Genomic DNA, 26,745 nt, shown 5'->3' with positions numbered 1-26,745 from the left:
CGCCACACAGCAGTGACCAGAGAGCCACAGTGGTGAAAATGTAGAAGCCTTAACCTGCTAAGCCATCAGAGAACTCCTCAATCCAGATTTTCTAGACAATGTTTGGAAGAAGTGAATTCTTTTCTTTTTTCTAATTACATATAAAAAAGATACATTTAAGGCTTTTCATACTCAGGAAGAGCAATATATACCAGATGGAGAGAGAGAAGTGAGGGGTCATATATGCATGTACACACATATATACACGCTCACATATATAATGTTTATACTACTAGAAAATGTTGTTGAAACAACTCAACTAATTTCAAGTTCATCCTTCTTTTAAAAGACTGAAGATATTTTAAAAAATAAAGCAGCTATTAGAAATTTATTTTAAAAGAACGGTAATTACTTCCGACATTTTTATTTTATTCATGATTTGGGACCAGTTATTGCTCACCAATATCCTATACAGTCTATGTGGATCAATGAGGACCCACAGTGGAGAAGCCTGGATACTGTAGGCCCTCAAATTTCAAAAGAGCTTTTTTTGGGGGGGCCACACCCGCAGCATATAGAAGTTCCCAGGCTAAGAGTTGAATCGGAGCTGTAGCTACACCACAGCCACAACGATGCAGGATCCGAGCTGTATCTGCGACCTACACCACAGCTCATGGCCACACCTAACCCCTAACCCACTGAGCAAGGCCGGGGGTTGAACCCACGTCCTCGTGGACCCTAGTCGGGTTCGTTTCCACTGAGCCACAATGGGAATTCCCCAAAGAGCTTTTGTTATGTTACACCAGGCACAAATATACATCATATAAATGTTCATACATTACAGAAAGAGCGTTGTCAAAGGTTAGCAGGCAGAAAGTTCATGTAGTAAACCCTGGGGTCTCAGAAAATGCAATTAATTGGACTATAGCACTGCTGAAACCTTGATCAAGATCTCCCTGTCCAGAGAAAAAGGAACCTTCACACACTGTTGGTAGGAATGTAAACGGGTGCCGCCGCTCTGAAAAACAGTGTGGAGGTTGCTCAAAAAACTAAAAATAGAACTACCCTCTGATCCAGCAATCCCACTCCTGGGTATATATCCAAAAGAAACAGAAACACTGACAGAAGATAATGTGCCACAGCGTTCCTAGCAGCATTATTTACAATTGCCAAGATATGGAAACAATGTAAGTGTCCATTAACAGATGAACAGATAAAGAGGATGTGGTACATATATACAATGGAATAGACTCAGCCATAACAAAGAAAGAATTTTTGCCATTTGCAACAACATGGATGGGCTTGGAGGGTCTTACGCTAAGTGAATATGTCAGAGAAAGACAAAAACTATATGTTATCACTTGTATGTGTAATCTAAAAAATATGACAAACTAGTGAATAAAACAAACAGAAAAGAAAGAGACTCACAGGTATAGAGAACAAATTAGTGGTCACCAGTGGGGAGCGGGGATGAAGGGGTACAAACTATTATGTAAAAAATCAGCTACAAGCAGGATAACACAGGGAATAAAGGCAACATTCTATAACGATTTTTTCATAAAAAGCATGGGCAAATATTCAAAATATTTTTTTAAAAAAAAGACTGTCCCACACAATGTCAGAGAGATTTCCCATACAATGTTTTACGTGCCTACATAATGTTTCTTTCCTTTTTCCAATTATAAAAAGCTATGTTTAAAGGTTTTCACACTCAGAGTAAAACAGCTCCGGCTCCCCGCTCTGCCCACTCTCTGGGATGAGTTAGAATTCGGCTTTAGCAGAACAAGTGCTGCCTCTTACAGTTGGCACAGTGCCTGCACACATGTAATCCTCAACATGCCGCAGTGAGGGAAACAAATGTAATACTCTCCACACGGGAACAGAGGCTGGGAGAAGTTAAGGGATTTGTCTGAAGTCTCACAACCAGTCATTGGTAGAACCAGACTGAAATAGATGCACTGCCTCCTAGTCTGGAGCTTTCTTTTCTTTCTTTCTTTTCTTTTCTTTTTTTTTTTTAGGGCCCCACCCTAAAAGTATGGAAGTACCAGGGCTAGGGGTTGAATTGGAGCTGCAGCTGTCAGCCACAGCCATGCCAGATCCAGACCACGTCTGTGACTTACACCACAGCTCACGGCAACGCCAGATCCTTAACCCACTGAGCAGAGCCAGGGATCGAACCCAAATCCTCACGGATCCTAGTCGGGTTCATTACCACTGAGCCACAATGGGAACTTCTCAAGCTCTTTCTAAGGCCTCGTGCCATTTCTGTGAAGGGTGGAGGTGGGGGGACATACCAGGGAGGTGACATGGCTACACCCATACCTCTTGGAAAAATGGCCAGCCCGTTGCCAGTCATTCTGAGAATCAATCAGAGGTATGGCTTTCTAGTCTGGAAATCCATCTTTTTTTTCCTTTTCCCACCTGCTAGCCATTCTTTCTTGTTTCCCTATTTGGTTCATGAATTTCTTGCCCCCTAAGGGTCGCATTTTCTCCCTCTCCCTGAGATACAATTACAAATCATGATCCAGGTGCTAACCTCACTTCTTCGTACCTACAAAGCTTTCTCTGTGTTCGGGGTGAACACTGAACCTCTCTCCTGGCAGAAGGAATTAGGGCATTTAATGGGTGTGAAGGCTGTTGGAGCTCATCTACCACCTCATCTCTTCTACACTGAGAGCTGCCAGAATGTTAATGCCACAACAGTCCAAAGATTAAGGTATACATTTACGACCCACTTCAATGGTTTTTACACTAATTCAGATATTTGTTCCTGTCTGCAACTACTAACCTGCTACCTGCTTTTTTCCTTTCTCCTTTGGTGGAAACTCTGACTAAAAAGTTAAGAAAAGGGTGAGCTGTAGACAAGGTAATACAGAAGAAGAGTTTGGTGGAAAATAACAAAGAACGTATAGCCAGTTATTCGTTAGGAAAAATCGTATGTCATAATAAGTAAACACTGCTCATGTTCTAAGAATATACTTGTCTCTGATTTCATCTTGTACTGAGGTGACCTGTAAAAGCTGCTTTAAGAGTGTAAAGGATGGTCTGGTTTTGATCATGTTTTGATGGTTCTGGGCTAGTTCTGCATCCCTCTGCCTCATATTCAGAACTATACTGAGTGTGGCCCATCCATTGGTTTCAGTTGGCTTTCAGATCCTCTTGCCAAAGAACACCCAGCATATGTAGAGGGAAGTTCAAAGGCTCTGGGGCCAGAGAGGTCACTTAAACTCTCTGAGCCTCAGTTTTCTCATGCGTAAAATGAGGAAGACAAGTCCCATCTCATAAGGCCATTGAGAACATTAAATAAAATACTACATGTGAAGTTCCCACTGTGGCTCAATGGCATCAGTGGCATCTTGGGAGAACTGAGATGCAGGTTCAACCTCTGGCCCGGCACAATGTGTTAAGGATCCGGCATTGCCACACCTGCAGCTTAAGGTCACAACTTTGGCTCTGATTCCTGGCCTGGGAATTCCACATGCCAAGGGGCGGTCAAAAAAAAAAAAAGTAAAATAATAATAAATGTAAGATTCCTGATACTCAAACCCCTGGCGCTGTTACTGAGATTCACTTCATATGAAGCAGAATTTTCATGAGCTTCCCAAGAATGTGTTCTAAGGCAGTCATCAAAATGTTTTCCAAAACATGATTATTAGTCAATATCTAAAAGAAGAGGAGGAGGAGGGGGGAGAGGGGGGCAATCGAATCCCATTTGTAAAACTTTCTTCCCCTTTTATGTGTCACTTCACACCCTTTCCTTAAACTGGCAATATTTCTTCACTCATTGAAGGCACCTCAGATGCTGGGACCATGTCTCATTGTTGGTCTTCCCATTAGTAACACAATGACCAGCACGGAATATGCACTTGCTGTTTTCCTTCTTGACGGGCAACCACTACCAGAAAAAAAAAAAAAATCTCAGGGCTCTGACTAATGGATGGTCTCCCTTTGTGTAGGGCTCTGCCTGTGTTCTTCATGAAGTAGATTTGTGTCAATGGCATCCAGAAGTGGGATGGAAGGGAGATCCAAGGTTTCAGAGTAAACGGAGGCAAAGATCAGTAAGTATACAGAAAATAATTGGGATATTTGCAGGGTCTATGTGTCACTCTAAAGATTGCATAACATTTTCAAAGAGAGAAATGTATATTCACAATGGAAAGATCTGGCAGTCACCCACTCAACCAAGTGATTTAAAACTTACCAAACACTAATAAATGGCCAAAGGCATGTAATGGAAAACACAGCATCACCTATGGAGTAGTCTGGAAAAAAACATATTGTCTGAATTTCATCACACCTTTAGACTGAACTTCTGGTTTTCAAGAAACATAGGGAATGGAGGAATAAGGTAAGTGACTCGTACAATGAAATAATCAATAAATCTTGAATGTGGAACAGTCCATGAATCCCTTGTTCCTACAAAAAGCCTATATGGTAGACAAAGGAAGAAGTTGAAGCACTTCTAGATTATAAAATTTTCTAGATTATAAAATACTAAGATGTCCAACAGCCAAATACAATGTATGAATGAATTTTGATCGGCTCCTGCTTTGAAAAAATCATATAGTTATAAAAGACCTTGAGTGGGCAATTGAGGACATTTGAATACAACCTGGCTTTTGAGGATAAAATGGAATGGTTATTAACTTTCTTTGGATGTTTAAGTTCCTGAGTTAGGTAAAATTTCCTCTTGCATTTAATAATAAAAATAAATTATAAAATGCTTGTCCTAATGCATTTGGGCCAGATACTGAGGATTATAAATGGCTCAGACTTGCTCAGACATCTTCTACGCCCGATTCTGGGGACAGCAGTTGTACTGAAGAAAAAGCAAAGCCCTCCTAATTGAGTATCATGTTCACTGCCCTTTCACAGTCCAAGAGCCATGGCTTTTCAGAAAGTAGTAATGATCCTTCTCCCAATTTCATGTTGCTAGAGGTCTTCAAATCAACAGTAAAAATAGTTTGGGATAAACTTTACAACCTGTGACGTTGCTTCCACATAAAGATAGCTTCGTCATTTGATATCACTCAAGTTTTTTTTTTAAATAGTGATGCAGATGGTGTGTAAGAAATACAGATATGGAGACAATAAAGCGTGTTTTATGTAGTCTGGGCATTCCATTAACCCTGCCATTGAGGGCAGGAATGAGAAGCGGCAGCAGATAAAAGCAGTAAATAACCTCACTCCACCCCAGTTACTTCTGTTCCTTCCTGAGCCTTTCTAGAAGGGACAGCTTTCAGAAGATAAACGTCATAAATTAGGGCTTTTCCAAAGAGAGGCAGCAAGAAAAGGGAGCACTACCCCACAGTTAAAAGTTTGTGTTACTTGAGAAAAGACAAGTGGGAGTCCGAAAATTAGTTCAAAGAACTATCGACTCTTTGATTCTTTCTCCAACTGAAAACGATCCACACTAAAACTAAAAATAAAAATAAAAACTTAAACTTAATGCTTAAAGACATAAATATAATATATAGCATCATACATTATATATAATAGATAACATCCAGTAAAATGTGAAAGAAAGTGCTTCCTTGTGATTTTTGAGTTCAAGCTTATCTGAAAGGACAGGGAAGTCTTACCTAGGTACAAGGATGCGTTTTCTTTCTTGACATTGTCGTCTAGGTAGGTTGGTCCCAGAGTATAAATTGGCGTGGAGCCCATTCCAATAAGAATCTGTGCGCAAATGAATAAAGCCACGTAGACCCAGTGATTATTTCCTCCTGAGTCCTTGAGGCAGGTGGGAGGCTCCACCGTGGCCGAAAAGTTGCCATTCTGACACAGGCCATCGTTGGAGGCTGAGGCGTTCAACTCTCGGATCTGGTAGGGAGGCGAGATGAAGTGAGGTAAAGCGAAGAGGGCAGCCCCCACGGCAATGAGGAGGCCCCCCACCGCCAGCCACAGGGGCCGCCGCCCCCGGCCACCAAAGTAGCTGACAAACACCACCACCACCAGGCTCCCGATGTCAAAGCAGCTGACCAGCAGCCCCGACTCGGAACTCTTCAGACTGTAGCGCCTTTCGATGGTGGTGATGACACTGCTCAGGTACCCAGAAACCATTAAAGCCTGGATAAAGGTCAGAAAGCACATGCAAACCAGGAAGCAACGGGAATCAGTGAGGACCACATAGAGGCACCTTCTGCCCTGGAGCATGGCCAAAGCGGAGGACACCGACATGGTCTTGCCGACTTCCACCCTGTGGTGATGTTCCACCAGCCCTACCATCTCTGCCGAAGTAGACCGGGCGGAGGGGCTGGGTGCCTGTGGGCCGGGTCCTTGCTTCAACTCCCTATGGTCGGAAGAATCCGTACAGCCGGAGGCGGGCTCTGCGCCTTCGCGCGCGGGACGCCGATCTGACCGGCAGGAGGCGCTGTTCAGGACGGGTAAACTCTTGGACCTAAAGGTCTCTGGTTCGCACTGCTCTTGGACAGCTCCTACTCTGGCCGGTGCTTCCAGCTGCTCTCCCGCCTGGGGCTGCAGCCCAATTCCTTCGTCCATGGCTCTTAGAATTCAGATTCGATCGCTAATGCATTCAAGGACTCCAGCGTTTTTCATCCACCGGCACGAGGGGCCAATGCCGGCCCCAGGCAGTCGTGTTCACCAGGGTCTGGGGCTGTGGATGCAGAGCCGCGCAGCAGGACATCCTCACCAGCTGAGAGGTGCCCAGGGCATCCTGACCGCAGACACGTCCCCGAGGCTCCGCAGCCGCGTGCCCCGGAGGGCAGGGGTCTGCGCGGTCCTGCGATGAGCCCTACTTAGGGTCCACCTCGGGTTGGTAGCTCGCGGCAGGAGCCTGGCGCGTCCCGGGTGCATCCCCTCCACCGCCGCCGCTCTGCTAGCCGCGCGGAGCTCGTACGCCCCGTGCCCAGCGTGGGGGCGCTTAGCGCTGCTGCCCGAACCGCATGCTTCCTGGCTGACTGGGCCAGAGACGCCCTGTCCTCGCCGCCTCTGCTCGCGAAACCCTCGGGCGCAAAGCTGCCAACCTGCAAAGCAGAGAGAAGGCGGTCAGCGAAAGGCAGCTGCGGCTGGGGCCGGCGTCCCGGCACCCCCGGCAGGAGGAGGGGGAACAACGCTGGGCGCTGGGGGACTCGGACGGTCCCAAGTGGGACAGAGGGACAAATGAGAAGCGAAGCCCTGGAGGAGGAGGCGGTTGCAGGCAGCAGCCTCTAGTGCCCGAACAATAAGCAGCAGGCGGTCGGCAAAGACCCTCCCTCATTGTCTACGGTGGACCAGCCCCCTCCCCGCCCCTTTTGCCTTAAACAGCTCATCTGCTTTTATATGTTAATAATTATCAACCTGGCAGTTCTGACTCAGAGGCAGTGTCTTTTATTCGAGTGAACTAATTGCAACCTTTTGGTACTCCTACTCCCTTACTCAAAATAGAAAAAGCCCAAAAGAACAAAGGAAAGTTTTTTTTTTTCCAAAGACAATGCATTCCCAGTACTGACTTTTAAAAAGAAAAGGAAAAGAAAGCTACGTGCGTAGAAATGTGTGTACACACTTGTGCCCAGGCACGTGTGCGCGACTGGATGTGAATTCCTCTTCTCTATCAACCAGAGACATGTATTCAAGGCCCAAGGCGCGGCAAAAAGGTCAACGTGCTTGCTTCTTTATTCCCAACACTAAAAATAACACCCCTGCCCCCAGCCGGCAGAGACAACTATTCAATTACAAATACCAGGGGCATTCGAGGCTGCGGCCCACACGAAGTCCCTGCGCGCGGTGTCAAGCGAAACCGAAAATCAATTTGCTTTGCGGAGAGGTAGGGAAGCCACAACCAAACAAAGAGATGCCGACGCGCTGTCACAGCGCCCCGGGAGCTCACAGAGCTGGTTTGGCACACGCCGGACGGCGGGGAGGTGTGCTATTTACATCGAGCGCACCCCAACAGCGTGGGCTCCGGGTGCGCGCGGGCGCGCACACACACGCACACACGCACACCACACACACACATACACCCCGGCGTTTCTGCGTCGGAACCCTTCGTGCGATCCGGCACCCAGCTTGATTTCAGCGCGGGCGGGAAACAGGTGTGTCCCCGGGGTAAACCTGTTTCCCTAATCTCGGGGACTCCCACTCCATTCCTCCAGCCGCGGGTAGGGGGTGGGAATGTGCACCAGGTGGGAGAGGAGAGCAGGACTTCGCTGCCTTGGGTTTCATTCTGCGGCGCGCTTTTGTGATGCTGCTAGAAAAGAAAGGAGGAAGGGTAAGGGAGAAAGGCGGAGAGGCTGGGATTCCGGGGCGCCGCTCCGGCGTCTCCCTCGGCGCTTCTGTGCCAGACCCGCTCCCAGATTCCCCGCCTGCCAGCCGCTCACAGCCGGGGCTTTCCCGCCGCCTCCTTGCCCAGGCGTCTTCCCGGGAAACCCCACCCGCGGCCGTGCGCGGAGCCAAGGAATCCCGGCAAACTCGCTGCCCGCGCCGGGGGCGTTGGAGCCCCTGCCGGGCGGGCGCCCGCACCGCAGCGCAGCCTCGGGAGGACACACGGACCCCGGCAGGGGGCTCTCGGAGATGGCGTGGGACCCCAGGGACTCCCCTTGCGCGCGCGAGCGCACACACACACACGCGCGCGCGCGCGCGCGTACACACAAGCACGGCCCGCAGGAAGACAGACAGGACCTCCGGCGACAGCTTGCAGCGCTGCCGGGCGCATGAGCCGCCGCTACTCACTCGAGAGTCGGCCGGTCGGTCCGTCGCTGAAAGTGGAGAGGCGGCAGTGGGGACCTCGGAGGTGCGAGGGTAGTTAGGAACCGCCTGGGGAGGCAGCCTCGGTCCAGCGGGCGAAATCAGTGAATGAGACTGTGAGTCAAGCTGAACTCTTCCCCCCACCCCTCGCCTGTCACCCAAGCCTCTCCAAACAGACCCAGACGCACAGACGCGCCCGGAGCGGAGCAGCAGAGGGCGCAGGCGCGCGGGCAGCCGCCCTGCCCAGCCGGAAGGCAGAGAGCCACCCGGCTGCCCTTCACCTGAGAGGCAGGGGAGGGCGAGGAGCCTGAGGGTTCAGGACTCCAGAAAAGTCAGCTGACGAGGCAAAGAGCCCACTCGAAATACAGAAAGCATTTCCGTTCTTATTCCTCGAGGTGGGCACCCACCATATCCCAGGGACTATAGCAGTTTCTGGAGACCAAAGAGGAACAGGACAAGAATCTCTGGACTGTGAAACCTCCTTCCGGTGAAAGAAATACCCCCTGTAAGTAGCCTAAAACAACGCGGTAAATTCTATGCAGGGTGATACTGGAGAACTTAACGTCCATTGTTAACCAATTAGACCTTCACTTCCAGGCAGAAGGAAAAGGCATGTGCAAAGGGCCAGGGGCCTGGCCCCGGTTCTGCAAGGAAATAAGCAGATGGTTCACAGGATGATGATTGCTAGGGTGGGGCAAAGGACTGGACAGCAAGAGTGGCAGAATAGGAAAGGTCAGCACGGGCTTCATCTGTCCTGTGCTGTTGGTCCTGAAGAGCCAATGACCTGCTGATTTGCTCACCAGAAAGCTGGTCCTGGCAGTGGTAGATGAGTGGAGGCTGCACGGAGGGTATGGAGACAAGTTGAGAGGTGATCTCTGAGCAAAATATGACTGGGCAGTAGCTAGGGCATGGAGGAGAGGGAACTGCTTGAAAACACTAACCCAGTAGAAGTGGCCAGACTTGGAAGCCGATGTAATCTGGAGGCTGAGAAAATGGGCCAATGTAGGATGTCTCTCAAGTTTGACACTTGGGTAACTGGGTTAATGAAAAGAAAAACACAGGAAGAGGAACTTGCGCTTAGGGGAGAGATATTTTTCCCTCCAGATGTGTTGACTTTGAAATGCCTTTGGGGCATCTGACTGTTACATGTCCCATACACAGTTGGACATATGCCACACAGGCAGTTGGGATTAGGGACATGGATTAGGAGACATCAGCCCGAAAGCAGCATGAGGTGAATAAGGAAGATCATGCAGGAGATCTGAGGAGAGGTGGGCTAAGGACAGAGCCCTGGGGACATCACCATCTAAGAGCTGGAGAGGAAGGGAGTTCCCATTGTGGCTCAGCGGTAATGAAGCTGAATAGTATCCATGAGACGCAAGTTCAATTACTGGCCTTGCTCAGTGGGTTAAGGATTTGGCATTGCAGTGAACTGTGGTGTAGGTCACAGAAGCGGCTTGGATCCCAAGTGGCTGTGGCTATGGTGTAGGCTGGCAGCTGCAGCTCTGATTCAACCCCTAGCCTGGAAACCTCCATATGCCGCAGGTGCAGCCCTAAAAAGGCAAAAAAAAAAAAAAAAGGAACTGTAGAGGAAAACAGCTAAGAAGGAAGATTACAAGCAATGGTCAGAGAGATCTGTGAAGAATCAGAAAAGAACAAGTGTCACTAAAGCCAAAGGAAACTTGAACAAGAGAGTGTTCAAAACAAAAAGCCAAAAAAAAAAAAAAAATAGAGGAGTGTTCGGATGCATCGCAGGCTGCCAAGAAGCCAAATAGGATGATGACTGAAAAGAGTCCATTAGCTTCAGCAAGTAGGAAGACACTGTCCAACTTTGACAGAGATTCTGTCCTGTTCATCTTTGGGCCCCAGAACTTGCTCTGGTCCCTGGGATATGGCAGGTGCCCACCACACCAAATAAAAGAATGGAAATACTTTCTTGATTCCGAGTGGGCCAGTGAGGGAAGGGAGTGGTTCAGCAATGATCAGTGACTATGCTGGCCTTTGCTGCCATGCCACAGCCATTCAGGGGCCCCTGGCCTCATCCAGTGAGAGCGCTGCGTCCACTTTACAAGCCCAATGAGGGGAGTGTAGAGAGATTTAGTAACTGGGTAAAGGCAGTGAGCTAGTCTCTGGATAATAAAAAGTCTGTGCTCCCTAATACTTGATTCCCCAGGGATGGCTAAAATAAGCTTTTAATCTGCTTTAAAAAATCATTTTACTCCAAACCAGAATTTGTTTTATTTTTGGATAGAGAAATAAGCTTCCACTCACTGTTTCTTATAGTGTTTTACATGACAATTTGAAAGTTCCAAGAATATTAAATTATTTATTCTCTTAGGAGAGCCTATTTAATACTGGAAAGCATCATAGGATAGTGAAGAGTATGGAAGCAACTTGAATTTTCATCCTGGCTCAGTTATCGTGGCCATGAACAATTTATTCAACTATTCTTTTTTGTCATTGGCCACACCCAGGCATGTGGAAGTTCCCAAACCACAGCAGTGACAACACCAGATCCTTAACTTGCTGAGCCACCAGGGAACTCCTTATTTGACTATTATTTATCTTAATTTCCTTACTTGTAAAATAGGGACGAGATTCCCCGCTAGAAACTGCCAAGAGGATAGATGAAATGACGTAGTTGAGACATTCAGCCTATGCCTTAATGCGCGGAAGAGCCAGTAAACATTTGTGCCCTTCTCAGAGAGTCCTGGATGTGAGATGTACATACTAGAAAATGTGCTATGTAATGTCAATCTTTCTTTTGCTGGGGAAAAAAAAAAGTCCATGCTCTTAACTCTGACTCTATCCCATTTCCCTTGTAATCATATCACAGCTTGACTTTTCAACACATTTTGTATCTGTTAACTATCTCACTTTAGTCCAACAACCACCCTATATACAAGTGATGCTTACAGAACAAAATAAGTCAGCTGATACCACAGAGTCCATGTTGAGACAGCACTGATCTGGCAGCTGCCAAAATGACCGATCAAACAGGGCAAAGATTCATTCATTCCTCACCCCCTGCCCCAGCCCCTCTTCTTGAGATCTCTGTCAAGCCCACTGCCACTCTTCCACAAACAAGAAATATGATTCCAGCTGCCACCCTTGCCCAGATTTTTGCTCTGTGGCATTTCCTGTACCCGATTATTCCTCTGAGCTTATTCTGGATCAAAACAGAATCGATCTGCCTCCTATTACATCCTTCTAAGCTCTGTGGCCCATTCTCTCATGTCAGCCTCAGCCTCAGACATCAGTTGTTCTGTGGCAAATTCAATCTGTCACACCAGATGCCTGCAGAGGGCTTCCCTGCTGAAAGTCAAATAATCATGTTCCTTCCACACACTGTGTTTATTCATGGTCAATTACCATAGTTACACTAGAAACAATTCTAAGAACCTGTAGATTTTTTTGGGGGGGCCACTAATAGAAATATCATGATTTATAGACAGACTTCAAAAGGTGCAGCTAGCTACCCATATAGGAAACAAGAAGAAAACATTTAGCCACAGACATTTCTTGTGCTTTTCCCTTGCATAGTAAACTGTGACTCTGGGAAAGGCCAGGGGCACCTCCATCAGTCCTAATCTTCAGATTCATAGAAAGAAATGAACTTGCTTCATGGGGTTCTGCTACACCCACGGCTTTTTTCACACGGTATGAAAGAGGTCAGTTGCCAGGATCCGGCTCCTGCCTTATTAAGTATATGGAGAGAGGAAGCACGTGACTAAAAACTCTCTTTCGGAGTTCACATTGTGGCTCAGTGGAAACAAATCTGACCAGCATCCATGAGGATGCAGGTTCGATCCCTGGCCTCGCTCATGGGTTAAAGATCTGGCGTAGGGTTGCAGACGCAGCGCAGATCCCACATTGCTGTGGCTGTGGTGTAGGCCAGCAGCTACAATTCCTATTCGACCCCTAGCCTGGGAACCTCCATATGCCGAGGGTGTGGCCCTAAGAAGACTAAAATAAAATAAAATAAAAATAAATAAATGAAAACTCACTTCAAGTTTCCATATGTGCCAATGCTTCTTCTATGTCACTAGTCAGTCTAATTTACACACAAATTGCTTCTTTCCCAATCTCCATATAATAAGATGGTAGCCTTTGGAATTGCCTGTGGGCTTAAAATCTAGCTGCTTCCTAGAAAGGGGCAGGGAAAGCCAAGGAGACCCCTTTCTCCATTCCTTTCCTTTTTTCCTTAAGAGGGTTTAATTCAGAGGACTCCCAGACTCAAGAACTGGGTTTTGGTCCAGAATATTTTCCGAGCTTAAAATACAGTACATAGGAGTTCCATGGACTTGGAAAACAGACTTGTGGTTGCCAAGGGGGAGGGGAAGGGAGTGAGATGGACTGGGAATCTGGGGTTAATAGATGCAAACTATTGCTTTTAGAATGGACAAGCAATGAGATCCTGCCGTATAGCACTGGAAACTATATCTAGTCACTTACGATGGAGCATGATGGAGGATGATGTGAGGAAAAGAATATATATATGTATATGTGACTGGGTCACTTTGCTGTACTGTAGGAAATTGATAGAACACTGTAAACCAGCTATAATAGAAAAAATAAAAATCATTTTAAAAAAATACATAGGAGTCCACATTGTGGCTTAGTGGGTTAAGAACTGACTAGTGGAGTTCCCGTCATGGCTCAGTGGTTAACAAATCCGACTAGGAACCATGAAGTTGTGGGTTCGATCCCTGGCCTTGCTCAGTGGGTTAAGGATCCAGCGTTGCCATGAACTGTGGTGTAGGTTGCAGACACAGCTCAGATCCGGCATTGCTGTGGCTGTGGTGTAGGACGGTGGCTACAGCTCCGATTAGACCCCTAGCCTGGGAACCTCCATATGCTGCGGGAGTGGCCTAAGAAATGGCAAAAAAAAAGACACACACACACACACACACACACACACACACAAAGAACCTGACTAGTAACCATGAGGATGTGGGTTTGATCCCTGGCCTCATCAGTGGGTTAAGGATCCAGGGTTGCCATGAACAGTGTACATCACAGACATAGCTCAGATCCTAAGTTGCTGTGGCTGTGGTGTAGGCCGGCAGCTGCAGCTCCAATTCGCCCCCTAGCCTGGGAACTTCCATATGCTGTGGATGCAGCCCTAAAAAAAGCAAAAATAAATAAATAAGAATACAATCCATAGTTGCTACCACTCTAATTGAACTAGGTTTTTGTTTTTGTTTTAGCAGCACCCGAGCATGCGAAAGTTCCCAGGCCAGGGATCAAAACCGCACCACAGCAGTGACCCAACTACTGCAACAATCCCTAACCCACTGACATGGGAACTGTGGTGTTGGTTCTTAAAGAGGGGATAAGTTGTATCTTTAAGGTAATCTTTTATATTTATTTATAAAATTGAAATACAGCTTTCTTCACAGACCCTGAAGATTTATCTAGATTATTAGCCTCTGTGACATGAATTGCATCTCTATTCTTGATTCAGAAAAGGTAGTTTATGATATGACAGATTTCCTTAATTTCTTTTCTTTTTATTTAATTTATTTTTTTGAGATATGATTGACATATTACATTGTATTCATTTCATATGTGCAATATACTGATTTCATATTCTATGTGTATATTGCAAAATGATCACCACCACAAGTCTACATATAGTTAAGAAAATTTTTTTCTTGTGATGAGAATGTTTAAGGTCCACTCCCAGAGTTTGTTCCTGTTGTGGCTCAGTGGGTTGAGAACCTGACATAGTGTCTGTGAGGTTGAAGGTTTCATCCTGGCCTTACTCAGTGGACTAAGGATCAGGCCTTGCCGCAAGCAGGTGCAGCTCGAATCCCACATCTGTAGCTGTGGTGTAGACCAGCAGCTGCAGCTCCGATTCAACCCCTAGGCCAGGAACTTCCTATGCCACAGGTGCAGTGATATAAAGAAGAAAAAAAAAAAAAAAAAGGTCTCCTCTCTTAGCAATTTTCAAATATCCAATACAGTATTATTAATGATAAGGTTATAAGGTAAACTCATAACAGAACGTGGCATTTACACCTGACTTAGAAGTAAATTTCAAGGTGGGTGAAAGAGCAGAAGGACAGACCTAGCCCTGGGATACAGTGCATTCAGGCAATCACTCCTGCCCTGTGGTTTGAATATGGTGACCAACGGGGATAGTGTTAGCGTTGCAAGTTCCCAACCCAGGGAACCACAATTCTGTGAACACTTGGACACTCGGTCACCCTCAGCCGAGCAAGAGGGCAGTGACTCGGCGAAGCAGCCAGGACAAGAAGACAACAAACACTGTATCAACCAGGACCTTCTAGAAACTGCCACCAAGTCCCTTAATGAAAATGTCAGGAGTTCCCGTTGTGGCGCAGTGGTTAACCAATCCGACTAGGAATCATGGGTTTGCAGGTTTGATCCCTGGCCTCGCTCAGCAGGTTAAGGATCCAGCGTTGCCATGAGCTGTGGTGTAGGTCGCAGACACAGCTCGGATCCGGCATTGCTGTGGCTGTGGTATAGGCCGGTGGCTACAGCTCCGATTGGACCCTAGCCTGGGAACCTCCGTATGCTGCAAGTGCGGCCCTAGAAAAGACAAAAAAGAAAAAAGAAAAAATGTCAGATACTCCAAGGCTAGTCATGAGGAGAAAATTCCCTGTGAAGAAGAGACATCTGTCCCCAGAGATTTACATTCCCTTGAAAGATTTTCATAATTATCTCCGCTGCCACCTGGGCCTGGGAAAAGAAAACAATAAGAGAGATGCTCTGCCAGGGCCCTCAGCATCTCTGCACATTCTCCGTGGGTGTACTGAAAATGCAAGGCACCGAGGCCGATGCTCAAGGTTGTGTTTGCAACCAGCAGCCTTGAGGGGTGATGTAACCTTTACATCCAAACAAAGAGCAGGCTTGGTTCTGCTGGCGGCAGAGCAGCCCCCTAAGGCCAATGCTCCGTAACTACGGACTGCATCACCCCATGGGGCTTAGGGGGGAACAGGAGTAGACTTCAGCCTGACACTCAGCCTACTGCTTTTGCATGAGGGACAACGTACATTGTCTCTGATTCTGCAGCTTCTCCTCAGCAGGATCCGTGAGACAGTAGCAGGCTAACTTGGTAGCTTAGGAGGAGCGTGAAATCCTAGACCCTACAGGGTTCTTGTGAGGCATCACAAGCTGTTAACATTCTGGCCCAGCTTCTCTTTTACTCTATAGTACAGCAGCTGGGCCAAGGCCTGAGGGGTTTTTTGGTGGGGTTTTTTTGTTTTTAATTTATGGCGACACCTGCGGCATATAGAAGTTCCCGGATCAGAGATCAAATTTGAGCCACAGCAACTTACACACACAGCTGCAGCAATGCTGGATCCTTAACCCACTGCACCACAGAGGGAACTCCCAAAGCCTGAGCTTTTTTTTTTTTTTTTTTTTTTTTTTTCTGGGTTTTTAGGGCCACACCCCCAGTATATGGAAGTTCCCAGGCTAGGGGTCTAATCGAAGCTAGAGCTGCTGGCCTCTGCCACAGCCGCAGCAACACCAGACCCAAGCCACATCTGCAAACTACCCCGCAGCTCACAGCAATGCCAGATCCTTAACCCACTGAGAGAGGCCAGGGATCGAACCCACATCCTCATGGATATTTGTCAGATTCATTTCCGCTGAGCTATGGTGGGAACTATGGCCTGAACTTTTAAACAGAGCTTTCTTTAAGCCTAACAACCAGTAAAAGAAAATAAATGCATGAGATAACATGAAACTGAGTTAGATATGGTTGAGGGGCACACAGCACGAAGCCCCAACATTTCTATTCTTTCTTGAGTGGTAGGGTCTGAAAAGCAAAGCAAGCACCAAAACTACATTTCCTTGACTCCTTTGCAGATCAGGTCCTGGATTAGAATGAATACAGGCTTACAAGTTTTGGAAGGTGGCAGAGGCATGCACCATAGCCTTTACGGCTATCTTATGCCAGCAAGCAAGTCATGGAGGTGTGGTGTATTTCTATGTCAGCCCTTAGTTGTCAGTTTCTGAATGTCAAGAGGCAGCTGCAGTTGCAGCATTGATTTGGGTGGTTTTTGTTGTTGTTTTGGTTTTGGTTTTTTGCTTTTTAGGGCTGTACTCAAGGCATATGGAAGTTCCCAGGCTAGGGGTTGAATCGGATCTGTAGCTGCTGCCTTACACCACAGCCACAGCAATACGGGATCCAAGCCGTGTCTTCGACCTACACCACAGCTCACAGCAACACCAGATCCCTGACCCACTGAGCGAGGCCAGGGATTCATCCCGTGTCCTCATGAGTACTAGTCGGCTTCGTTTTGACTGAGCCGCAGCGGGAACTCCAGTTGCAGTGTTGCATCTCTGGATTTGCCACAACAGGGCATCTTGAAGTCAGAAGACCAGTGAAGACTTTGGATTCCCACCCTCCAAATTCTGGCAGGTGGACCAGCTTTCCCGAAAGGAGAGATCTGCCATTCTAAGAGTCTTGCCTGGGCACCCAACCTAAAGACCAGCCCTTCCAGAGATTCTTAAACTCACAGCTACCTGTGGTAAAACCCTTTCTGGCCTGGAAGCCAGGAGTGGTTTCTCTGGGCGAAAAGCAATACATGAGGTGTTACCGCTGTGGCACAACAGGATTGGCAGCATCTTGGGAGCACTGCAACTCAGGTTTAATCCCTGGCCCAGCACAGCAGCGTTTCCACAGCTGAGGCTTCAGTCAAGACCGTGTCTCAGATCTGATCCCTGGCCTGGGAATTCCATATGCCATGTGGTGACCAAAAAAGAGGAAGGAAAAAAACAGCAATACATGGGTTAGTCAGCTTGTAAATCAGGGCCACTCCTCCACAGTTTGGGGTCCCTCTACAGCAGAAGTCCCTTTGGGTATCCCTTTGGGGATGACCTTGAACTCTCTGGAAGCATCTCAGAATTTGGATCGAGAGAGCAAAGCCAAGAGAAAGCTGGAATTCCTCTCGCCTTCTCACCTTCTGGATTTCCATTTCCTGGCTGAGAACATGCTTCTTCCCTAGATGACTAGAAAGTTTCGGATTTCAGAGGTGACTTGAAGGGGAGGTGATCTCATTCCAGGGTATATAAAAATAATTAAGATAGTATGAAGGGTTCCCATCGTGGTACAGTGGAAACAAATCCGACTAGGAACCATAAGGTTGTGGGTTTAATCCCTGGCCTCATTCAGTGGGTCCAGGATCCAGCGTTGCCATGAGCTGTGGTGTAGGTCGCAGATGCAGCTCGGATCTGGCATTGCTATGGCTGTGGCGTAAGCCAGCAGCTGTGGCTCTGATTAGACCCCTAGCCTGGGAACCTCCATATGCAGTGGGTGCGGCCCTGAAAAAAAAAAAAAAAAAAAAAGGTAATATGAAACGACACAATCACTGCTGCGACAGACAAAGCAGGCTTCATGTCTTTAAATTTATAGGAAAGGACCTGAAGCTTAGGCGGTTATAAGGCCCAGTTCTATTGCCTGGGGGACAGCACAATCCTTGTCACTTCCCCATGCCTGTCCAAGGCCTGTGTCCTCTGTGGGACAGCTAGAGCAGAGTGGGTCAGAACAAAGAGTCCGCAACAAACTAACCCTCTTTCACCTCTATGGTCATGTGAGTGCATGGGTGTCGCTCAGACATATTTCATCACAAGAAACTTCCTTAATTCTAAAATACACCATTATTGGAGTTTCCGTGGTGGCTCAGCAGAAACGAACCTGACTAGTGTCCATGAGGACGCAGGTTCAATCCCTGACCTCGCTCAGCGGGTTAAGGATCCGGTGTTGCCATGAGCTCTGGTGTAGGTCAAAGATTCGGCTCAGATATGGCATTGCTGTGACTGTGGCATAAGCTAGTGGCTACAGCTCCTATTTAACCCCTAGCCTGGAAACCTCCATATGCTACTGGTGTGGTCCTAAAAAGACAAATATAAATAAATAAATAAATATAAAAATAAAATAAAATACACCTTTATTGTACATACCACTAAGAAGGAAAAAAAAGTACTGCCTGTTAGATGAGGACACATCTTAACAAGAGATTTAACCTTAATGATTAAAGAGAGAAAAAGAAAACTCTGTTGCCAAACTACCTAAATTTTAACTCTGGCTCTGCCCTTTTTTTTTTTTTTTTTTTTTTTTTTTCCCTTATTTTTGGCCACACTCATGGCATATGGAAGTTCCCAGGCCAGGCATTGGATCCGAGCTATAGCTGCAGCCACACCAGATTCTTAACCCACTACACTGGGCCTAGGGATCAAATCCGCATCTCTGCAGAGAACCGAGCTGCTGCAGTTGGAATCCTTAACCTACTGTGCCACAGCAGGAATACCTAGCTCTGCCACTTATGGTGGTATCGCCTCAGACAATTTATTAAACCTCTCTGCCTCAGTTTCCAAGTCGGGGTTATTCACAGTATCCATCTCACAGGGTTGTTGTAAGCAGAAAATGAGATAACGTAGGCAAAACGCTTACAGAAGGGTCTGGACCAAGGTTGGGACTAGTATATGTTAGCCATTGTCCTCGTCACACATTACTGCCTTTTGTGTTCGTCTTATTCATGTGTTTCCCTCACTGATTGTCAGAGGGCAGGGGATCTGGAATCCTCTCTTTCATCCAAACCACACATTGATCTAGGATTAGCTCCTATCAGAAAATTAAGTTTAAACCAATGAAATATCCCATATCCTTTGGGGTCCTATATTTGGTAGTTTTGTTTGTTTTGTTTCACTTTGTATCTTTCTAATGTAGAAATCCTTCCTCCTCAGTACCCGCACCACCTGCAAATATCTGCAAAAGTTAAACAATAATTACCTCTCGTTTATCATATTAGGACTGACTGTGTATCTTACAGACATTATTTTATCTTCCCTTTTACAAGAGGAGGGAGCTGAGGATCTGATACGATTATCAACTTGCCCTAAATCATTCAGCTTAGAAAATGTGAGAGTTCCCTGCTGGCTCAGCAGGTTAAGGATCCAAGTTGTCACTGCTGTGGCACAGGTTCAGTCTCTGGCCCGGGAACTTCTGCATGTTGCCGATGAGGCCGAAAAAAAAGTATGGATGTAAAAAAGAACAAAATAATGCCATTTGCAGCAACATGGATGGAACTAGAGACGCTCATACTGAATAAAGTAAGTCAGAAAGACAAAGACAAATACCATATGATATCACTTATATCTGGACTCTGATATATGGCACAAATGAACCTTTCCACAGAAAAGAAAATTATGGACTTGGAGAATAGATTTGTGGTTGTCAAGGGGGAGGGGGAGGGAGTGGGATGGACTGGGAATTTGGGCTTAATAGATGCAAGTTATTGCCTTTGGAATGGATTAGCAGTGAGATCCTGCTGTGTAGCACTGGGAACTATGTCTAGTCACTTATGATGGAGCATGATAATGTGAGAAAAAAGAATGTATGCATGTATGTATAACTGAGTCACCATGATGTACAGTAGGAAAAAAACGGTATTTGGGAAATAACAAATAAAAAAAAAGTATGGATAGAGAGATTCAAACCCAGATCTGCCACCTTCCAAAACCTACACTCCAAGCCACCATGCTGTATTTTCTCCCAGTTGGGATTTACATAATTTTTTAAAAACTCATCTATTGATGAAGATGAAGCATGTCTCTATAGTGAAATACTGAAGTGGATTAAAGGATGAAGCAGTCTAAATACAAACAAGGCGTGCTATCGCTTTTGAATAAAATTACAAAACAAGCTACCCATAGAACTATCATCACAAACAAGCTACCCATAGAACTATCATCTCTATAATGACTTGGAATTCAGGCTTTTGGGGGGCTGTCCAACCTTTCCATCACTAGCAGTGGTTTCATTCCCAACTTGAGACTTCTCCCCAGCCTTCTCTGCCTTCCTTTCCTTTACTCGGGAACTTGAGCATCACCCATCAAGCTCACAGTCAGAACGCCCATCCTTCAGAATGCGGCTGCCCACCTGCCGCCGCAAGGCTGAGAATAACTGGTCAGCTGGGGAGAGACCCTGGCCTCATTCCCTCAGAGCTAGTCTTGCAGAGGGAGATGAAATCAATCCTGACATCCTGAGATCCTGAGAGCAGAATTTTTTGTTTGTTTTTTGTTTTTGCTTTTTAGGGCTGTACCCGTGGCACATGGAGGTTCCCAGGCTAGGGGTCCAATCAGAGCTACAGCTGCCAGCCTACACCACAGCCAGAGCAACACAGGATCTGAGCCGCATCTGTGACCTACACCACAGCTCACGAAAGCAGGAGATCCTTAACCCGCTGAGCAAGGCCAGGGATCGAACCTGCAACCTCATGGTTCCTAGTCGGATTCGTTTCCGCTGTGCCACAGTGGGAACTCCCAGAATTTAAAAAAATTAAATAAAATAAAATAAATCAAAAAGGTAGGAGGTGGTACAGAATGGTCACAAGCTCAGAGCTGCCTGTCTTTTGAAACACTCCTTTCTTTTTTTTTTTTTTTTTTTTTTTTTTTTGGTCTTTTGTCTTTTTTTGTTGTTGTTGTTGTTGCTATTTCTTGGGCCGCTCCCGCGGCATATGGAGGTTCCCAGGCTAGGGGTTGAATCGGAGCTGTAGCCACCGGCCTACGCCAGAGCACAGCAACGCGGGATCCGAGCCGCGTCTGCAACCTACACCACAGCTCACGGCAACGCCGGATCGCTAACCCACTGAGCAAGGGCAGGGACCGAACCCGCAACCTCATGGTTCCTAGTCGGATTCGTTAACCACTGCGCCATGACGGGAACTCCGAAACACTCCTTTCTTAATGTTGACACAACAAGAAAGAGCTCCTCTTTACAAAGTTCATTCAGATCCTTTTCTCTCTATCCTCTTTTGCTGATGAGATTCTTTTTCTTTTTCCTTTTTTTTTTTTTTTTTTTAAGGGCTGCACCTGCAGCAAACCGAAGTTCCCAGGCTAGGGGTCCAATCGGAGCTGCAGTTGGTGGCCTACACCACAGCCTCAGCCATGCCACATCCGAGCCACTTCTTCAACCTACATCACAGTTTGCAGCAACCCACTGAACAAGGCCAGGGATCGAACCCGCATCCTCATGGATACTAATCAGGTCGTACACCGCTGAGCCACACCGGGAACTCCTTGCTGATGACATTTTTGGCAATTATCTGGTTGTAGAAAAACCCCCAAAATCCCAGTTCAAGTGCTATATTATTTTTAATTATTTTACTATTGGTTTTGGCCCTTGTCTACAGGTGCCAGTATCTGGCCTGACTTTTATGCTCCATTCTCTTTGGATGTTAGTAGACACCCTGACAATTCTTCTGTTTCCTTTGTTGTAACTAACGAGTGCCAAATGACCCAACACAAGTAGAATGTACCACTTGGACCATCAGGGGAGTGATTTTAAAGGATTTAGTGTTCCATTTGGGGGCTGCAAAACTGTCATCAAGGAATGGGATTTACACGACAAGTGATTTGTCTTATGTCATTCCTTCCGTGAAAATTAGAGCCACTAAGGTCTAAATTTAGTTTGCTCAAACCGAAGAATGACCAGGCGAATAGGCATGTGTACAGTGGAAATATAACCTCTAAACATCGTGATCTTTTTTCCTTCCGTTAGCTAGTTTTGTTTGTAGAAATTTCACACCAGGGGAAAAATGTGATTTTTTCCAAACAGAAAAGAACTATTGTGAACGTTCGCTCATTTTGGACCCAGGATACATTTTAAACCCCAGTGGAGAAAATGAAATGTGCTCCAAGGAGAAATAAGAGGAGTATAAGTCAATGAAAATAGGCATTTTTCTCTCTGGGTTACATTCATCCTCTTCAGGCTTCCCTAAAGGAAAAAAAGGTCTGGGAGTTCTCATTGTGGCTAAGCGGAAATGGATCTGACTAGTATTCAAGAGGACGCAGGTTCAATCCCTGACCTCCCGCAGTGGGTTAAGGATCCGGCGTTGCTGTGAGCTGTGGTGTATGTCACAGATGCAGCTCGGATCTGATGTTGCTTAGGCTGTGGTGTAGGCTGGCAGCTGCAGCTCCAATTCAACTCCTAGCCTGGGAACCTCCATATGCTACAGCTGCAGCCCTTAAAAGCAAAAAAAAAAAAAAAAAAAAAAAGAGAGAGAGAGAGAAAAAGAGAAAGAAAAGTCTGAAGCCCTACAAACAATTTTTACTAATCTTACAAAATGTCTTTTTTTTTTTTTTAACTTTTTGGCCATTCCTGTGGTATGCGAAAGTTCCCAGGCCAAGGATCAAACCTGAACCACAGCAGCAACCTGAGCCACAGCAGTGACAAATGGTGGATCTTTAACCCATTGCACTATCTGGGAATTCCAGAAAGTGTCTTTTTATTAATATCTTTCATACAGGTAACTAAAAAGCAAACCTGAGAATGAACAAAGTAATCTAAGCTATTGAAAAACATTGTGGCTCAGCAGGTTAAGAACCCAACTAGTATCCATGAGGAAGTGGGTTCGATTCTTGGCCTTGCTCAGTGGGTTAAAGGATCCAGCATTGCCACAACCTGTGGTGTAGGTCACAGATGGGGCTCCATTCTAGCATTGCTGTGACTGTGGTATAGGCCGGCAGCTGCAGCTCTGCTTCATCCCCTGGCCTGGGAACTTCCATATGCCCTGGATGCAGCCCCAAACAAAACAAAACAAAACAAAACAAAACAAAAACAATTGCGTTACAATCCCTTGGGTGGAACTGGCTTCTTTTTAAGATTCTAATGACCCAAAATCAGGTTTTAATTTAGCTACCCCATTGCACAGTCTTAGACAGTATTTAGAGCTCGTGCAATTTTGCTCGGCCCATATGAAATTCTGGACAACATCCAAACCCTTGCTTAGAGTTCAGACTTAGCTCTCCTCTCAGGCAACGGAATTCTCTTTACAGACACAGAGGTGAGTAGTGTCACTCCTTACTTTTGCTGTGCCCCTCTTCACGCTTGTCGGTACCCATCAGATTTGTACTGGGAGGAAATAAGGAGGAATGAGGACTATTCAAATCCACGGCTTTAAATGACTTAGGAGCCATTTTACAAATGTGAATTTATTTGGAAATGACAGTGCGTGTTCTCCACAAACAGTGTCAAATCACAGCCAGGACCAAGATGGATGAGAATCAAGGAGCCTCAGCTTGTGACTGGCTCCCACGGATTTATCCTACTCATTTCATTTGCCTCTCAGTAATACAAGGCTACTTCCTTTTTCCTTCTTTTCTTTTTTTTTTTTTTTTTTTTTTTTTTGCTTTTCAGGGCCGAAACTTCCTCATATGGAGGTTCCAGGCTAAGGGTCAAATTGAAGCTGCAGCTGCCGGCCTATGCCACGGCCACAGCAATGCCAGATCCAAGCCACACCTGCAACCTACACCACGCTCGTGGCAATGCCAGATCCCTAACCCACTGAGCAAGGCCAGGGATCAAACCCTCATCCTCACAGATACTAGTCGGGTTCATTACTGCTGAGCCACAGGGGAACTCCAGTAAGGTGCTTTAACTATAATCCATGAAGGCCTTGGCCTCTCTCCAGTGCAACTTCCTCTCCGATCTGTTGGCACTGGAATTGCCGTGGCTGTTTGTGAGATCCATGTCTGGGGGAAAGGGGAGTCGTTCCGTTCATATCGTACTTATAGTTTTCTGATTCACAGCTAGACTGAGACGGGCTACCTCAGAGTGGGGATGGCACCCAGGAAAACACATAAGGCCCACAACATCTACTCACTCAAAATCTGAACTTAAAGGTTGTCATACTGGAGGTCACACTGTGACATTGTGCCCACTGGCTTACAACAAAGAGTGGAAAGAGATAAGGTTTGATGTATATAGTATTAGTCAGGGCTCGCCAGAAAAACATAACAAATAGGGGGTGGGGAGATTCAAATATATACATACACACACACACACACACATATATATACATATATATGAGGGAGGTGATAGATAGACAGATAGATAGGTAGATAGATTCTGATTTGTTATAAGGAAGTATGGAAGCTGGGTAGTCTCAAGAACTACAGGTAGCAAGCTAGAGATCCAGAAAAGCACATGAGGTAAGTTCTAGCCTGGAAGCCAGCAGACTCGAAACCCAAAAAAAGCTGACTTTTCCATTCCATCCAAAGGCAGGCAAAGACCCAGGTCTCAGCTCAAACAGTCAGGTAGAAGGAGTTCCCTCTTACCCAGCTTTTGGGTTCTCCTCAGGTCTTCACCTGATTGGAGGATCCTGCCCACTGGGGAAGGCAATGGACTTGACTCAGCCAACCATTTCAATCCCTACTCTTACCCAGACACGCCCTCACAGACACACCCAGAATAATGCTTAGCCAAACGTCTGAGCACACCATGACTCGGTCAAGTTGACACAGAAAATTAAACATCACCTGTACCACGCCAGAAAATCCTGCCAAATCTGACAGCTCACAAGTGCTGAATTCTTTCTAGAGATTTTCTCAAATTTGACAACAATCCTAAAAACTTGCATAACATTACCGATCATGGATTGTGAAGCTGAGACCGACTTCTCTAAACTATCCATAACAAAAATAAATTGAGGAGTTCCTCTTGTGGCTCAGCAGTAATGAACCCGACTAGTATCCATGAGGACTTGGGTTCGATCCCTGGCCTTGCTCAGTGGGTTAAGGATCTGGTGTTGCTGTGAGCTACAGTGTAGGTCGAAGACGAGGCTCAAATTTGGTGTTGCTATGGCTGTGGTGTAGACCAGTGCCTACAGCTCCAATTCGACCCCTAGCCTGGGAACTTCCATATGCCACAGGTGTGGCCCTGAAAGAGCAAATAAATAAATAAATAAATAAGTAAATTTTACAGTCACAAAAGAAAAGTCTAAGTTTTCTTTTTATTATCTCCATAGAAAAATAACGAAATTGCTGTCCAGTGAAGAAGACATCAATAAGTATGCAGCCAAAAGATTTAGAAGAAAAAAGTATCAGAGATGCTAGTTAATAAAAATATTATTAGGTCTGGTAGTTAATAAAAATATTAATATTTTTCTGGATTATTTTTATGCCTGTGGTATTTGTCCTCTTTTTAAAATGCATGATTTGTTGGGATTTCTTTTTCAGTCTGAATAAATGTCCTCTTTCACATCTAATTTTGTTTGTGATTTTTTTATTCTTTGCATTAAAGATGGTCCCTGACGTTGCTTAAGACCCAGGAAGCATGTCACGCGGCAGATCTACATCATTTTGTAGAATAAGAATTTCCAAGCTGTTAAGGCCCTTAGAGATCTTTCTGGTCAGGTCACCTCAACGCCAGATGCACATTTAAATCAGCTGAGGAACTTTTCCAAAAAACGAATACCTGGAGCCCAACACAGACCCATTTAAACAGGGATCTCTGGAAACGGGGATGCCATGGCATTTCTGAAAATTCCCCAGTGGACTCCACAAGACAGCCAGGGTGGAAAAACCCCTGTTCTAGCCTGATCTCTTCACATTACAGATGATACGGAAGGGGCCCAGAGAGAGACTGGAGCATGCCCACCAGCCACTGAACTAGTAAGTGGCTGACTTGCGCTGAGACCGGAAGACTAAACAGCACAGACTAGAACACAACAATCACACAGTCTTAATTTAATCATAGGCATGGTCATATACAATATAATTGTGGATAACCACCAGTGCACACTCACAAAGAGTTGCTGGCCAGGGAGTGCAGAAATTAATGTTTTGATGGAGTTCCCGTGGTGGCTCAGCGGTAACGAACCCAATTAGTATTCATGAGGACTTGGGTTTGATCCCTGGCCTTGCTCAGTGGGTTAAGGATCCAGCTTTGCCAAAAGCTACGGTACAGGTCACAGACGCAGCTCAGATCTGGCGTTGCTGTGGCTGTGGTGTAGGCCGGCAGCTAAGGCTCTGATTCAACCCCTAGCCTGGGAACTTCCATAGGCTTCACACGCGGTTCTATAAAGAAAAATTTTTTTAAAAAAGAAATTAATGTTTTGAAATGCTTAGGTAGAAACATACTGTTTTCATTCTCCTGTGGCAGAGGGGTTAAGCCCCGTGAGTGGTTTAGAGATGAAAGGTAGAGAATGGAGGTTATGATCAGATTTAAAACTGTTGCCTTAAATGTCAAGGTCATGCCAGACTAAAGGCTCCTAAATAGGAGTGCTCTATTTTAAGCAAAATAGTCCATTCTGTTTCTATTGCTTT

General features: G+C 46.0%; 2 protein-coding genes across 4 annotated transcripts in view; both read right to left on the bottom strand.

Annotated features, from left to right (window-relative positions):
• The window catches only part of SLCO5A1 (solute carrier organic anion transporter family member 5A1), a 148,050-nt gene extending 140,885 nt beyond the window's left edge, over window positions 1-7,165 (bottom strand). For 2 of the 3 annotated variants that reach the window (XM_005663031.4, XM_085022123.1), the window contains exon 1: window positions 5,562-7,165. In XM_005663031.4, the coding sequence (XP_005663088.4) occupies window positions 5,562-6,477 (916 nt within the window). In that variant the 5' untranslated portion in view covers window positions 6,478-7,165. The remainder of the gene's footprint in view (window positions 1-5,561) is intronic. The other variant, XM_085022124.1, reaches the window with a different exon arrangement.
• LOC146403849 (uncharacterized) lies at window positions 6,625-11,613 on the bottom strand. The gene is made up of 5 exons (XM_085020963.1): window positions 11,578-11,613; window positions 9,462-9,498; window positions 8,647-8,942; window positions 7,936-8,164; window positions 6,625-6,962 (listed from the first exon to the last, which is right to left on the bottom strand). The coding sequence occupies exons 1-5, from the start codon at window positions 11,611-11,613 to the stop codon at window positions 6,625-6,627; spliced, it is 936 nt and encodes a 311-aa protein (XP_084877089.1).
• Between the last annotated feature and the right edge of the window lie 15,132 nt (window positions 11,614-26,745).

This window comes from Sus scrofa, chromosome 4 (assembly GCF_054392235.1).
Source record: "Sus scrofa isolate SSC_HxYL_T2T_F1_AM1 chromosome 4, Sscrofa_HxYL_maternal_Yorkshire_Landrace_v2.0, whole genome shotgun sequence".
NCBI classification, from domain to species: domain Eukaryota; kingdom Metazoa; phylum Chordata; class Mammalia; order Artiodactyla; family Suidae; genus Sus; species Sus scrofa.
Note: the sequence above shows the minus strand (reverse complement) of the source record. Positions and strands in the feature narration are given on the sequence as shown.

Coding starts and splice junctions, on each gene's coding strand:
- LOC146403849 (XM_085020963.1), bottom strand. CDS start 11,613: ATGGACTCTGTGGTATCAGCTGACTTATTTTGTTCT. Junction 8,943..9,461: donor CTGCCAGGACCAGCTTTCTG/GTGAGCAAATCA, acceptor CCTGCCTCTCAG/GTGAAGGGCAGCCGGGTGGC. Junction 6,963..7,935: donor CGACGCAGAAACGCCGGGGT/GTATGTGTGTGT, acceptor TCTGCTTTGCAG/GTTGGCAGCTTTGCGCCCGA.